Source organism: Styela clava, chromosome 2 (assembly GCF_964204865.1).
Source record: "Styela clava chromosome 2, kaStyClav1.hap1.2, whole genome shotgun sequence".
Lineage (NCBI taxonomy): Eukaryota > Metazoa > Chordata > Ascidiacea > Stolidobranchia > Styelidae > Styela > Styela clava.
In genome coordinates this window covers 15,475,093-15,491,995 of record NC_135251.1, presented here as the reverse complement: position 1 = coordinate 15,491,995, position 16,903 = coordinate 15,475,093, and the positions used below count along the sequence as shown (strand labels likewise).

General features: G+C 36.4%; 2 protein-coding genes across 2 annotated transcripts; one reads left to right on the top strand and one right to left on the bottom strand.

The window, feature by feature from the left end:
* Positions 1–6,287: 6,287 nt before the first annotated feature.
* On the top strand, positions 6,288–11,560 carry LOC120336487 (uncharacterized). The gene is made up of 9 exons (XM_078109939.1): positions 6,288–6,463; positions 6,864–6,949; positions 7,139–7,210; positions 7,439–7,649; positions 7,764–7,911; positions 8,054–8,480; positions 8,823–8,974; positions 9,474–9,602; positions 10,952–11,560. The coding sequence occupies exons 1-9, from the start codon at positions 6,351–6,353 to the stop codon at positions 11,093–11,095; spliced, it is 1,482 nt and encodes a 493-aa protein (XP_077966065.1). The 5' UTR covers positions 6,288–6,350; the 3' UTR covers positions 11,096–11,560.
* A 458-nt stretch (positions 11,561–12,018) lies between these two features.
* On the bottom strand, positions 12,019–16,224 carry LOC120336488 (uncharacterized). The gene is made up of 9 exons (XM_039404178.2): positions 15,605–16,224; positions 15,031–15,141; positions 14,703–14,759; positions 14,394–14,498; positions 14,185–14,304; positions 13,116–13,167; positions 12,964–13,022; positions 12,335–12,370; positions 12,019–12,235 (listed from the first exon to the last, which is right to left on the bottom strand). The coding sequence occupies exons 1-9, from the start codon at positions 15,824–15,826 to the stop codon at positions 12,218–12,220; spliced, it is 780 nt and encodes a 259-aa protein (XP_039260112.2). The 5' UTR covers positions 15,827–16,224; the 3' UTR covers positions 12,019–12,217.
* Between the last annotated feature and the right edge of the window lie 679 nt (positions 16,225–16,903).

The window sequence follows — 16,903 nt, the reverse complement described above, 5'->3', positions numbered from 1 at the left end:
GGGATGGCGAATGGCAATGAATGGGTCAAAAATTATGTTTTTATCGCGTAACAGAAGTGAGTGGGTCACAGTTACTTAATCAATGTTTGTATCTATAATTATGAAACTTCTGGAACAAATCTTATAAGCTTCTGTTGGTGTTGGTGTAGTTTTGGGCTTTACTTATGCAACGCTTCTATCAGGGACTTTATATGGCACTCGATTTTATGAAATTGGAGTACGAAATAACGCATATGAATTACCAAAAACGTTTATGATTATGTGGCAAAATATTTCAAAGAGTTGGAGAGAATTCCACTCTGATAGTGTTATATTTTTTGATCAGCTTTCAGCCACATTAAGACACTTTTACACTGCCCAATTGTTATTTCAGATTCCTAGGTTTTTATTTCAAGTTTGAAATATTTTGTTTTCTCAATGGCATTGTAGGCGAGAAACTAATAAAATGCAAAGTAGCATCTAGTTCTCGTATAACCCCTAAAACAGTATACAGATGCACTTCCGAAAAAAACAAGACGTTGCGAGAAATGAACAGATTAATTGCATTGTTATTTTATAAACGATGTCAGAGCCAATAAATGAATAACGGTACACAGCGGTGCAGACATTGAAACATGCGTCCATTTGAATCCACATTTGAATATGAGCGATCGCAGCCCTACTGCCCAACTGACGGTACATTATAATAGTTTTTAATTGTTAAATTAATTCAAGGCCGGTTTTATAAATTTTTATCACTGATATGTTAGCATTTTTTAAATTTTATTCGTGCCTTGGCGGGTCACGGATAAAACGCGGTGGGTCACTTTGTGACCCGCGGGTCAGTGGTTCGCCATCCCTGCTATATAACATGGGTATCATTCAGTTTAAGCTCATGGCCACGTGTGTACCAATCTAGAGATTTAAGAGCCGACAGTGCTAGCACTCGCTTAAACTCAGCTCTTCTTCAAATTCCAGCTTTGCAACATTTGATACCTATTCAAATTCTAAACCATCCCATATCTTCATCTCTTCGATTACACTACGGACAATAACAAGATTTTGCCGGGTCGACAACACGAAGTTCAGAGCGCCGATGAAAATTTTAAAAACCGACCCACGCTGGCATACAGAAATCAAGGTATTCGTGACAGACACGTGTGTGACATCACCATGACTAGTGTTAACCAGAATACGCGTGAAACATAAAACGAGCATTCTAGTTGAGCGTTAATATAAATGACATATGAAATATGAGCCACGATTTAAAAACGAAATGTTGCTGCGCGAGCATGAGATTTTACTGCGCAAATGTTCTGGTGGTATTGCGCGGTTGCGCAGCTTAGAGGGAACCTTGATTGCGTTGTATCTAATTCTAGAATCTAGAATCTAAATAATCGTGTATGGTTTTTTAAAATGCCTGTATCATGCAAATGACCAGTTGTGTACCGGATTTTAGGGTTTTTCTTGATTTCAGGGTGTGTCTTCAGTTTCAATTGTATGTATTGTTTTCTTATATTGTGATGACTGTTATATTCATTGTACCCTTTCTGTTCTATTTGGTTGTATTAAGACTGATAATTCATAAATAGATTAAAATAGCATGAATTGAAGGGAATATTGACATCAGATTATATAATTAGAAGATATTTTGGACTTAGAAAAATCATTTTTGTATAAACGATACGCTACACCATTACAATGTTCCCTCTAATTTTTTGTAGTATGTGTGCGCACTTTTTTGGAAATGACTAATATTTGTGCAAAAACTAATGAAGAAATTTTGGCGTTCTAACCGGGTAATGGGTGGGCCAACAACAAACTTTCTCAACCTGCCAACCGAGCACATTGTTACATTACATCGAAATACGTCTGTGCGCAGTAAATCTATGCGTGTGCGCAGCCTCTGAAAGCTGTGTGCGCGCGCACACCTTAGAGGGAACACTGTACACCAACGATTACAGCTTTACCCATATGGTGTGATCTACGGTAGCGTAGATATTGATCGTCTGGCTCAGTGGTTCCCAAACTTTTTTGACCATCGCCCCCCTAAAGTAGTTTATGCAATTTCATCGCCCCCCTGCACTACAAAAAATATAAAGTCTGAAACGAATATAGTACAGACCAAATAAGAAGACAAATCATAGTTTATAGTGTTTTTTAATGAGATAGATGAGCTTGGTGTTCTTCAGCGAGTTTTTTATTATATCTAAAATTACCCCGTTTACTGATGAAAAGGTGATTTCGTTGTTTTAATAGCAATAGTAGCACGGCTGAAAACCCCTTTTTCACCATATAATAGGTCGGAAAGGAAAGAATCCAGGGTTCTACCTCCTCAAAAACTGGCGTGTACTCTTGCCTCATAGCATTTCACTTCCTAAATTCACCCCATTTCACATTAAAATAAAAAAAACAAAGTCAATTTTCCCAAACTTATAATAATGATCTCATTCATTCGTACAGCCTGATGACCTGCACCAAAATATTTCGGAAAAATTCATCCCCGATTCCTCATCCTATCACGGCCTCCAGTCCGATCACCAGTCCATAATTAACCAGCCATTTGTTTTTGGATTCATTGACTCGGATGTGGAAGAAGCCGTGACTGATTATCGGCTACGGCCCAGGGGTCGGCAAATTTTATGTCGCTTGCAAGACAAAATTCAGAGTTGCTAGTCTTTTGCGGGTCGCATATATTTTTTGAAAGTTGAAAACGGAATAGCGCGCAAAAACTGCGACAATACGTGAACTCAACTCAGTCATCTTATTAAAAAAATATTACAATGATATTAAATGTGACACTGTCTCGTTGCTGCATCACGCTGGATAGCTTTACGACGCCAAGATTGAAACATTTTCTAAATGGGCATCACCAAACCCACTTCTTTGCTTGTTCTTTGTCTTATTAAAAATATATTACAATGATATTTAATGTGACACTGTCACGTTGCTGCATCACGCTGGATAGCTTTACGATGCCAAGATTGAAACAGATTCTAAATGGGCATCACCAAACCCACTTCTTTGCTTGTTCTTTGTAATGTTCATCTTCGAAAATAATGGTTTGCACAAATATGTACTTCCAAACATCGAAGTGAATATTTTTGCATGATTTGTGAAACTTTGATAAATATTTTCTTTCTAAGAAGATACATTCTTACAAAAATTAAGCAGTGATGAATCTCTCGAATAGATTATGAATTTTATTTCCTTATTGCTTTGCAATATATTGGAATATTTACTGCGCTATTGAACCCCTGCACTCAGCATCAACTTTGCTGCGTGTTTTCATTTGTTTAATTATAATTAAATTGTAGGCTCGTTAAACGAGTGGCTGTTCACTAAATTGTTAGGATATAGTATAATTTAGTCTAAACGTGTCTCACGATAAATTCTGTTACTTAGAAAAATGTAATATACTCCTCGAGCGTAGATTATAAATAAAAAAAATTCACCGTCAAAACCGCCGTTTGGATATTTCCCCGGGCATAGACTTCCTTGTTTACTTCGTGACATTGGCCAATCAGCAAGATGCAAAAAACGTAACAATGCCCCCTTTCGCATCCGCTCAGGCGCTCAGACACTCTCACTCAGACAGATTTTCAGGCGTGGTCGTAAACACTACCTCATTTTCGCGTTTTTGAATTATATTCGTTAGTTTTCAGTTGTTTTTCGGAAATTCAAATATAAATCAAATAAGTCAATGATTACTTTGTCTTTCTATGAGTTTCAGTTTAAATACAGCAATCAAAAATGAGTGTAGAAATAGCTGTGATAGACTAGGCTAAAACTCTTTATCGGTACTTTTAATAAAACAGATTGTTAAATGGTGTGTATTAGAATGATAGTTTGAAACAAATACCCCATTTTACAGGCAACAACTCGCGAAACCACTCTTAAAATAAGCACCGAAAATTTTAAAATGGTGAAAAATTTACCGCAGTCAAAAGTCGGGGAAAGGTCCATTCAGTGAATCGTCCCGGGCCAGATTATTTTACTCCGGCCGTATTTTGCCGACCACTGGGATACGCACTGGGATAACTACCTCACCTTACTGCGAAGACGAGACCAGAAATTCTTTCGCGTGTGAATATCGCCCACATGATTCAAGCCTGCCAATGCACACAGAGTACAGAATTAAGTGCGCCGAACATAAAACAGGTTTTGCGAAATCGCCCCCCTATCGCCCCCTTAGACTTTTTCGCCCCCCTCTGTATCGTTTTCGCCCACTGGGGGGCGATATCGCCCACTTTGGGAATCACTGGTCTGGCTGAATTATTGTTGTTGTTGTAGTGAATATGTATTTAAGCATTACTTTTAGATTTCAACAAACAAGATTCCACTACCAAAATGCCTCGATTAAAAACTTTTTCACTCAAAAAAATACGGCTAAAGTATATATATTTTACGAAGATTCATAGTTGTTCCATCTTGCGGGTATCATCGAGAGAGAAATAAAAAACAAGAGAGAAAATATATCTAATACAAAATACAGTACAGATCAAAATTACAATCAAAAAGTTGCTCAACAATTTGCTCTCTTTCACGATTCAACTGCATTTTAGTGACATTCTATAGATTTGGGAGGGTGGCAGAATTGATGACACACAAACAAAAGTTAGTTGATTCAAAGGGCATATCATCCTATAACACAACGTGGATGGTTTTGGGAGACATTTTATTTTCAAGGGGTACAGTACTGAGACGTGTTTTACAAATAAGTAAATTTTACAATCATAACATAAAAAACATAATGAAAAGTCTGTTTTATTTAAAACAAACAAAAAAACAAATTTTTCTTAAAAGCTGAATGAAAGGTAACCGAAAGTTCCTAGGTCAACTTCAAAGAATTCTTTATTTATTTCATTATATGCACAGTCCGGTTCTATTACATTTGAACCCACGTACATTTGAACCCATGACAATTGCACCTGCATGCTATTGCACCTATGGAAATTTTTTTTGTTTCACGGATATTTGAACCTATACTAACCCTAACCCATGGGTTTTGGCACCCGCATATAGATTGAACCTGCGGATATACACATGGGTTCAGAATGTACGTGGATTCAAATGTACGGTCACCGCACAGTCCCATTGAACTTCATACCGTTGATAGGCGGCGTTGCAAATATTAGCTTAACACAAAGAAAGTATGCATACACATACATCGTCTAGTTATGTTGACCACTGATAAAAAAAACAAACTCGCTCTTGGCTTCTGAATGTACAAACTCTGCATATGATTACGAAACGATTGTAGTTCATCCGAATGGCTCCCAGCTGTACAGAACCTTAGTGTTACAGCAGGGTTAGTTTATATATATATATACGAGTATATATCATTTCTCAGGTTGTGGGTAATCGAAGCTGATGCAACAATCGTAGTGCAGTGACTACAAAAAATTCACGCTCTTTAATGAAATTTTCGTCAGTATTTGTGCAATTACACTGCAATCTTGTTACATATAGTTTATCTACTCCCTTTTGAAAACACACATATTGTATTTACATTTTTAGAATTTTAAACCTCTTCATCAGAAAATTGGTTCATGATAAGGTTTGTTTTAGACGGTAGAATAGGCTATACATTCTGAGCACCTTGCGATAATTAATAAAATTGCAGATATCAGTGTTACCGAACTCTTTGTTTCAGATTGAATTGTTTGTTTATAAACAAACGAAACGTATTTCTGAGTCGACGAATAATTGACATGAGCCAATCGTAAGTTCTGGGTTCATTGTAGAGCAATAGGGTGATCTGATAATTTGTTGTCGCGTTGGCCAACTTCACATGGCGCCAGTCTGTAGCTTATTGCCGAAACCCTAAGATGTGGTTTTTCTTAGTCGATGCTAGTTTAGTATTAAAAAAGTGTGATGTTATGCAAGATCATGAGGCTGTGATATTTCTTAGTTCATAGTCATGGTGACAAAAGCCGTCTTCTTCGTTTCTTGGAACTTCAAGTTTACAGCGCAGCTTGAAACTGGCTAAAAGATTATAGAGAAATGACAAGAAAACTACTGTACCGCAGACGGTTTTACCGTTCTGACAATCGGAAAAAGCCTAATTCTGCGAATGGAATGTCAAAATGGCTGATCGAAAGCCAATTCCAACCTAGACCGTTGTCAGCCAAGTATAACTCATTTTAGAAGGAAATTAGCGTATTATTAGAAGTAGGGCCATGTGCCTTCATTCGACACAGATAACAAGTGCGGTAATTTAATTAACATCGGTAATTTGAAAAGTGTCTTGTCCCAGAAAAATGTTGCTGCATGATTTTTTTACGCACATCTTTTCAACTGCATTAACTGACGTTCATATATTCAGATATATTTTAGTTCAACCCAAACTCATCTTGTTAATTGTGAAAATGGCAACTCTTTCAACTTTCATTATATTTGTGTCATTGTTTTCTTTTTGTGTAGCAACTTCAACAGTTCAACAGCGACAAGCGTTTAAAACTTGTATGAAAGGCAAGCAAAGGTATTATTTATTTCTCCCTAATTTACTGATTGAAATAGGAGTCTAATTTTTACTTTTCTATAATTAAGGAAACGTTTGGTAGTTATCGTTAGTGCCATGCTGAACTGATTAGGTTCCGTGGGAAAAATGGTCTAATAATAATTGATTGGTTGACATGGTTGTAGAATCTTAAACCTGTTCGAAACAAAGGTGAAACACGTTTGGATATTAATACGAATAATAGTATGCACTAATGGCATAAATTGACGAGAAAATAAAATAATTTTTTCCAGAAAACATTTCCATCTTTACGACTAAAAAGTTAATGTATTTTTTATTATTAATTTTCTAAAAAGATTCAGAAAAGTTGTGTCCAGCGTTTGTCGTTTAAGCTCAAAACAAATTGTTGGCCTTTTTTTAGAATCGGCCAATTGTCTGAAGATGCAATTGCACACTGTAGAAAATTAGCGCGACAGAATCAACCGCCAAACACAATTCAAGAAAACGGTGAGTATCTACGTTAGTAAGATCACATGATTGAATCATGGATTTTCAAAGTTACCACCTAACGACAGTGCATAGTGAATGGTACACCTTGAATTTTGTATTCATGTTTTCACGTTTAAAATGTTAATCTAGCTTTTCGCGAACTTGTAAATGACGCTGTTGTGACTTAACGTTGCTTTGTTTTTACAGATGCGGGTCGAGATGTACATCAACACATCACTACAAAATCATCTGAAGAAATGGCATTCAAGTATTTTAAGAGTAAGTTTATAGATTATATATGAGGTTAAACTTATAGATCAAATGTTTTCGTCTCTCGATCGAGCTTTACATATTTTAGGAATTCAATCGCACAAACAAAGCCCTTCCTAATCAACAAACACGTCATCTCGGTGCTCCGTTTGTGATCCCAATCCTATGATCATGTCATAATCTCCCCTTCACCAGGAATTTAACGAATATGCGATATAACAATGTGATTATTTTTAGATCTTGGAATGTGGAAGAATGGTCTGACGGAATTGGGAACTGGATTATTGGACGAGATTTGTTCGTGTTGGAGGCGATCGGAATCTGTTAAAGAAAAATGGACGTCGCTATTCGAAAAAAGAAAAGACAACGAAGTTGCCATGTTGAAAGTCGTGAATCAGAGATGGACAGGAGAAGAAGGAATTGCTTCATTTGCTCCAATTTCAAAAAAGTATGCAACTGTTTTAATTTAGTTCTTGTCTTTCATAACCCTCACTTTTAGCTTTGATAGACGCGTGATGTGTAACGTGAACAATTACTCAAATTGTTTTTTTTGCGTTCATAGGTTGCACATGCAGGATTTGACAGCCGGAGAATTGATATTGCATCGTGTTAGCCCTTCCAAAATCGGAGAAAACTTCGGAAGATATCGCACTGCGGTTTATTCTACTTGGAGAAATGTTAGTAAATCTAGGATTCATGCCGACTTTCAGGTACGAATGTGATCAACTTGACAATTTTTTACTTGTGAAGTAGGCCTATCTTCGCGTTTTTTAAAGTCATATAGAGTATAGACGTCCTATGAGGTGGCAATCCTATGACATCATGATATTTTAAAATGTTTCACATTTTCAGTCAGCCTGTCCATCTACTAAGGGAAATATAATGATGCTAGACCTTGACCTTCAAAACTTGGTGGAATGGAGAATCGCCGGTGATCAATTGTTGAAACTTCACATTCGTGTCCTGCCTCGTCGGCAATATATTGCTGGCGGTATGCACACAGCAACTAAGACCAGAATATCGGTTGTGGAACAAGTTGTGGGTCTTGTTTTGCACTTCACTCAACCAAAAGAAGACATTTCGCCACATTTGGCTCGTGCTTTTGTGAAACCTTCGGTCAGATCAGATGGAATGTCAGAGAATGACTTGCCTAAACTTGTTCCGATAGAGAATAATGAAGCGCAAGCAGATGCTATCAAGCAAGACGGAAATGATGATATCATGAAGATTTTACTAGGAACTGGAACGTCATCGAATGAAAAGAGTACAGTAAATCGAGGTAATTTAAATTCAGATTTTCATATGCGTCTAGAGCAGTCGTTTCCCCAAAGCGACGTCATACACATTGAAAAATGAAATATGGCGGGGCGTTTTGTTGCCATGAGCAACCGTCATCAAGTCAGACAAAGGATATTCCAAAGATAAAAACACACCTCGTTTCATAAATGCCATCTTGCTCCTAAAACGTTGCGCAATTATTAAATCGTAGACAAATAATCAGCGTCATGCGTTAACTGTCTGTGTTTTCAAATTTGGATGCTTTATGACGACTCTTGCTTGCTTTAAAGCGCCAGTTATACTATTGAGTTTACCCATACAGCCTAATTACGTTTGTATACAGTCTCGGCGAGAGCAAAAAGAAGCGTCGAAAAGTCCAACCGCAGTCGCCAACGACGTGTGCCGGCAAACACAAGACCTCCACCAACAGCTGCAACGAGAACGCCACGAAAATGTAGAAGAATGTCTCATCGACTAAGCCCAAACGCATACAGGGTTTGTAATCACGTGACTTTGCGCTACGTGCTCTAAACTCTAAAGCAGCACATAATACATTGTAATGCTTTATTGAGTCATAACTGGCCGTATATTTTGATAAACTATCCATTACGAATATTTCATTTTATAGGTATTTGTTAGTGTTACGTATTGAAAACTCAATGTGGCGATTTAAATGCATTTAAATCACTCGGATTTTGACAAAATATATCTTTTTCACGGTAGATCAATAACACTTTCAATGTTCATTATCGCCGCTCATTTCATTGCTCCTTTTTGCATGTGACCCCGACCATTTGTGACCAATACAAATTCTAAATGCCAATCCAAATCCAATAATTCTTATTGATGATTCATTTGAAATAGGATGTGGAGTGGAGCAAATTAAATTAAAAACGTTAATGATTAAAATTTGGTTTGGTTAAACCTAAATTCAATGGAATGCAATTACTGCATCTGTTTGTAGTTTTAACTACGTCGAACTTGTTTTGAACAGAGACTGAGAATTCGTCATCCAGAGTACGAAGATGAAATGTTTGATATCGGAGAATGTATGGGAGATTGTCCGCGCTCATTAGCTTCAGCAAATTTAAATGTAACTTATCATACTGTCGCTATTTCAGAGGTAAGTATAACTTTCACTTCAATGATTTTGCAGTTCTCGGGTGAGTAGCAAGGTTCCCTCTAAGGTGCGCAACTGCGCAATGCGCAGTACCACCAGACTATTTGCTTTGTTAAATTTACATTCTCGCGCACTTGCAACATTACGCTTCCAAATCGTGGCTCCTACTCATATTTTCTAGCGCCTAGCTAGAAAGCCCCTTCTACGTTCCATATCGTCACGCTAAGAACCGAATTGCTTTGTCATTTTTGGCGATTTTGAGTTTTTTATAAAATAAGTATTTATATGTAATGCTGCGCACCTGTCTGTTAACTCGGATTTTATTTTAAGAATTCCGAAACCCATAAAAATAGAGATTTAGTATGAAATGCACATTTGTGCAATTGTTTCGTCATAATGAATTATCATTGTTACCTCAGGACTATTGTGACGTCACAAAGGCAAAATAACCTCGGCGAAGTACTTTCGAGTTTTTGCATCTCGGATTCTAGCTTAGCGCGTATTAATTTGAATTTATACTACAGTATAGAAGACGTGCACTTGTGATATTCACTGTCCGAGTCCAATTCACCTTGGTTGGCTTTTATATTGGGTGCATTGCTGTTTTATTCTTTATATTTAATCTTGGTCTTATTTCGGTGGGTGTGCAGAACGTGTTATATTGATAAAATATATATTTTTAAACATAAAAAATAATGTAATTGAAACTGTTATTCTGGGATTAGACATTGTGTAGATACTGAGAATTACATTCGTTTTTGGAATGTTTAGTTTTCAGGACTGGCGCATATAGTGAAGTTGCAAAATTGCGTATGTCCCCAAGTCATAGACACATTTCTGCCTAAGTCACAGTGCGCCATTATAACGTCACTTAACTGCGTCATACAAATTAATTTAAATCCTGCTACGATCAAAAAATTGAACCATGGCAAATTATTGATCGACTCTCAATGACATAACAATATCATTCAAAAGTTTTTTACGTTTTTCTCAAAACTGGTAAATATGACTTACTCAATCCGGCTATTAGCGTGACGATATGTAGTTTGCTTGCCACTGTTCATTGTGATGTCACATACGTGCCTGTTACCTCCAAGTACCTCGAATTCTCTGAAATCATTTGGAACGGGCTAGTTTTAGCCGAGCCCACAAAGTCTGGCGCATTTTTATAATATATCATATTACTGTAATATTTCACATAATTTGTGGACCATTTAGGTTTCTGCTCAGCCTTAATGCACGTTAAAACAAACATAAACAAACATTTGGTCAGTGTAACATTTTCCTAGAGGGAACACTGGTGAGAAGTACTAATAAATGAAATAAAAATAATAAAATTTTTGTTCTGGCAGAGTTTAGGCACTAATCCGGATTTGACCGTATGCTGCGTTCCTCATACGTATAAAAATGTATATTATACCGGATATTCAGATGAAGAATATTTCTTCCAGAAGATTCTCAAAAACCTCAAAGCAAACTCGTGTGCATGTCGTTAAAACATTTGATGCTTTTCACTGGAATACATATTTTTCATTGCCCCTTTTTGTGATATGAACGTACAACCGACCACATGACAATTTATGATGATGTTGCTGTTACTCAGCATAATGTTGTCAGTTGTACATTAATTTTTGAACGATGCTTCGTATAAATATACTATTTGCTTCAATGTCAGAACGCAACATTTTCTTGAAATCGTTTCCACCTCTTGTTGATTCCCACAATACAATTTAGTACATATTGGCTTACTCTTAATTAGATCAGATTTTGCCTGAATTTATAGGTTACTCATACTTGACAAAGTGTTTATCAATGTTATCGGGATCTTTAACTTATATTCGCCATTTTGGTACATTATGTTGTATGGCTGTTATTATTGCAAAAATGTTATTGCACATTAAAAAAAATAGTTGAATGTTAAATCCAGTTAAAGTAAATAAAACGTTTTTTCTCTTGTAAAAGTTATTACATTCGACGCGAGTCTTACGTTTTTATGTGGAGTGATGCAATATATTGGTTGACAGCAATTACTGATTCGAAAGAAAATTGTTCCTGGGTTGCAGTGTTTATCACGAGATTTAAGGCGTTTCTAGGTATCTAAGAGCTGAGGTCATCGGGGGTCAGATCCCGAATTTCAAGCTGAAGTAAGTCCAAATATTCAGCGCGAATTTAAGCGGACTCGTTTCGCGGGAATGACACTGATCAATAGTGTAGGGAAGCGGTTTATTTATCTGGGCTCGTTCATAACAGCTTGAATTACTGATATCGGCAGTCGTTCCCCCCGACTGTTTTTGCCCCCTCCCGTTGTATCTTCTGTGGCTCCTTTTCCAACTTTCTATCGCCCATCAGTGGTAAGCTAGTAGTAAAAACTATAATCTGTTGCAACTGACATCTTACGTTGAAATTACGTAACAGCATATATATCAAGTTTATTCTATGTTCAGTGTTTTAAGCTTATATATCAAAACAACAGCAACCAATATATACATATATAGGCACAAAGCGATCTACTACTACTATCATGTCTTTTCTTTGATATATATTTTTATCATCCAAATATGTTGTTATCGTTTCTCACATGGCTTGGAAGGTAGAGTATAACACGGAGCAACACCTTGTTACGCGTTTGCAAATTTCTGAAATAGAAACGATTTGGTGGTTATAAATGAGTCACCGTAAAAACGAACAAAGATTTGAAAATTTAAACCGCTATATTTAAGTTTTAAGTTTCTTACATCAGGTTGTGTATAAACCGGAGCTGGCTGCTGCATCTGAAACGAAGAAATTTTATCGTTTCTGAGAAAGGTTTTTCACGTTGTATTGGCATGTATTTTTCCATGTGGACATGGTGATTAGCAAGATGATTTAGGTTGTAAAAGCTGAATTCACCTTTGCAAGGTAATATATATCACTTGAAAGTCCAAATCTGTTAGGGGTTTTTGGGAAATCCTATTTTCAAGTGGTCGTATCATAAAGAATTCATATTTTGTCGCATGCTTGGCAGTAAACAATCTTTGATTGAAAATATACAAAATATATTCGGAGTCTTGTAAAGTATAACTTATTAGAACGAGTTGCAGTATATAACTGTTTTTTTCACGTGACTTAACTGTTTTTTTCACGTGACCGTATCAAAGAATTTATATTTTGTCACATGTCTGGTAGTAAACAATCTTTGATTGAAAATATACAAAATATAATTCGGAGTCTAGTAAAGAATTATTGGAACGAGTTGTTGTAGTAACTGCCCCCCCCCCCCCCCCCCCTAAATTATTAGAATAAAAATACACAGTGAAATATGAGGCATACAGTCTCGAATGAGAACGTAAATACATATCAAACAAACATTATATATATATATCACCTGTTGAGGCTGTGCATTCCAATTGGCGTAAGTTTGAACTTGTGGCTGAGGTTGATAGCCTATTAAAATGTAAGTATCGAGATTAATTGAAATGAAGTACATGGGTCTTGTTGGAAAGTGCGAAACGCTCTCAATGATGCAAAATACATTACCTGCATTTCCTACCGGAACGGTCATCACTGTAGTTGAGGCTATCACGCGACCCTGAACATTTGAAAATTTATTTAAAATTATATTTTCCGGATTGAGAGCACAAGGTGCGTCATAGAAACATATATATTTATATTTAAATTGAAAGATAGGTATTTCATAAATGCACCGTGTACTTATATTTATATATATATCAGTAAAAATAAACTTCACATAGGTTGTGACGTATTTGATTAGATCTAGACTCCAGGACAGGGGTGGGCAAGGTTTCTGGACCAGGGGCAAAAATCTTGACTGGCGGGTGATGTAAGTGTGACGTAAAAAGTTACATTTTATAAACAGAATTTTATTTACAGTGTTTCATGAGCAAAATAATAAGCCTCGTAACAAAACTGAATTTAATCACAAACTCAACAAATTCCTTGAGCTATTTATTAGCTAAAACATCAAAATTTAGTTTTAGTTTGGTTGTGGAAATTGCCAACCTAAAATATAACTTACACAAACTACGATCATAATCCACAAGCCTATTGCACCATACAGATTTCAATAACAACAACTATGTAGTGCATGCCGAATTGATTAAAAGCGTAAATTTATAGCAGCATCAGGCGGGTCAGATTGAATCACCAAATAGGCCAGATTTTGCCCGCGGGCCATAGTTTGCCCATGTCAGCTCTAGGATGACAAGTAGCAAAGATTATTCTCATTACGTATGACTGACTTCTTGACCAGTGACAGCTCGTTATGCACAAAAGTTCAAACCACTTCATGAAAAAGGGTAATATAAAAACCCTTTTTTACATTCATTAGCTATAGCGTGAGTATTCTACTTTTCAATGTTTTGATTGGCTGGCTTGAAACCATGGGAATAGCTGGGGTTCAGTTCAGCATGGTCGTCTGAATTGAGAAAACCCGTTGTTAGGGAATTCGACGACAACAATGAGAACCCGTTCCTAAAATTTTACACCATGGTTGTGCGTGCACTTCGTTTTTGTTATATACATATATATATATATATACTAAAAGCCCAATAAATAGAAATATTTGTTACCAGTGCTACAATCTAACCTGGTGTGTACGGTTTCCGCAGCCTGCTGAGCAGCAATATGCCGAATGAACAATAGCCAATATGAATTCGACAAATGATAGAAATGCCAAAGCTCCGTGGATTCCAACCAATGTGCTAGTCTAGAAAAAGCATACATACATATCAATTCTTTAATAGGCAAACGTCAAAGGAAAGAGTAGAGGAGGGAGGTTAAATATCGGCTACTCACCCCATTTGTAAGAGCTGCCCAGAATGTCGCAGCCAAAGCATCCGCGATCGCTGCGCCGAAAGCCGCTAGGCTAGCAAGTATAGAAATTACAAGCCCGGCCACAACCTGTTAGAAAATACATGTAGCATTTGATTTATTACAATCCATATGTAAAATGACGAATATTGAAACATTATAAACAAAAACAATGCAGATAGACCACAGCAACGGTATGTGAATACCTGTGAAAAGCATCAAGTCCTTTAGACTTATAATGATACTATCATAATGTGTATTGTGAACGTGCATTAGCTATTGTAGTTAACTTACGTTACAATCGTTTGGGTTCACACCCGAAGCTATTCCAAGGCTGCCCGATATAATGTACTGAAACAGAAATATTTTATCAATATTAAACAAAATTCATTATCATACGAGTGAATAATATTTATTGCAAAAAAACTGTAAAAAGCATGCAGGCGGTTACCCTCCAGCAAAAATAAAACGAATTTACTTTTGAGACCATAAAAAATTGGCTTAAATAAGATAACAACAGGATCTCTCATTTTATAAAACGGTGCTGGATATCCCATGGCCATGATTATGCAAGAATTATTTTAAAAAACAAAATTAAGAAAATCGAGTGGTGAATACCTACCCAGATACCTCCCCATAATCCTGCTCCAACATAGCTGAACGGAAAAGGTATGACAATGTAAACTGCTATTCCAAGACACACACACAGAGCTCCGATGGATACTTCAGCGATCTGAAAAGTTGGGAAAAAAAGGTAGAAGGTTGAGGAAATAGCTATTCTAGCAAATCACTCAGAAATTGAAAGTGAAGACATCAGCAAAAACTCGAATTGCTGGTTAAGTTCTGTATTTGTGCAAGAATGTGAGAAAGAGGTCAGATGTAAGCATTATTTGGGCATTATAACATCGAATTTGGGAGGAAAACCTATTCATGCATGTTTATTATAACTCCTATATACTCGTTTCATAGGTTTTCATAATTAACGTTGAAATACAAATTACAATCTCACAAAAGCATTCGTAGTTTTTGATAAAGCAATCCATGAATTTGCTCACATTATTGAGTTATTATGCCGCGAAATAAAAATGATTTAGATGTGAATTTTATCAAAACGGCAATGAGAAGTATTAATACCACGACCAATGTGACATCAATCTAGTTTGAACCTATTATTTATTGATGGCATAAGAACAAACCCCAATTCCAAGAAAAGTGCTTTTATTTTTTGTTGCGCGATGTGGCTCTTCATTTGCAGTAACAATACCAGGTGACTGAACTATGTATGATGCTGGAAGCGGTTGAGTGGTAGCGTAGGTTGTCATTGCCTCCTGCTTTGAATTTGTCCAATAGGATATAACTACAAAACTCAAGTTCCTAAAATAATCTGGCGCGTGACAGTAGGTAATATTTACAATCATGAAAGTTGATATTTCTTCTACGCTATTTCTTTTCGGTTAACTAACAAGAGGCTTGTTGTTGAATTGCCCAGGGTCAAAAACATCAAAATCAAGTCTTAAATGGTTGATATGTTTCAAACAAAAACACAAGCCCGGCCCAAACTCGACATTGCACCCTAATGGAATACCTGATAGCATTTATATAAAATGAGCTGCTCTACGGTTGGTCTATCATAGAGTCTAGAATTCTCCTTAACTCAACTCACCTTTTTTTATGGCGATTTTTAATCGGCAACGCTATCTATTACAACACATTTACTCAGCAAATCCGCTACTGCTAATTTATCTGTAACACATACAAGCGGATTTTTCTACAAATCCAACGTGAGCTTTTATGCGAAATTTTGAGTTCAATGGCGCCAAAGTATTTGGCAAAAAATTTATTAACTCACTCGTGCCTGGATTATTGTTGGCATTTCCATGGCAATTTAGTCATAATAGACTCTCTAATACGCCAAGCTAATTCGAATGTACTTTGTAGTTATAACAACTACTACCCCGTATAAAGAGGGAAACTCCGAGAAAAACACAACACTTGGAGGGCCCGATCAAACAAAGCTGATTTACCGCGATTATTTAACACAAAAAACGTTGAATTCGCCATTGTCTGTACTTTGTAAAGGATGCCAACGAACAATATAATATGTTTGTTCCTCAACAATTCCTAAAGAATTTGTCCGATTAAATAAACGGTATATTTATTCAACTTGAATAGCAAAATCAGCGAAAAATACCCAACGTAAAAAATCTTTAGTGTTGTTACCTATCGATCTTAAGATCGTTACTTATCGATCTTATTACTTATCGATCTTAAGATCGGTAAGTATGTTGATAGGTATTTGTCTGTTTGCTTGTTTGTTTGTCTGTCTGTTAGATACACGTGATATCTCACGAAGGCGAGGTTGAATCTGCTTCAAATTTTGCATGTGCATTCATCATATCTCGGATCAGAAGTTTATCGATTTGAGATGAATTATGTCGTATAATTAACGAGTTATTAATTAATTAGTGATCGGACACACGGTGTCACTATGGAGT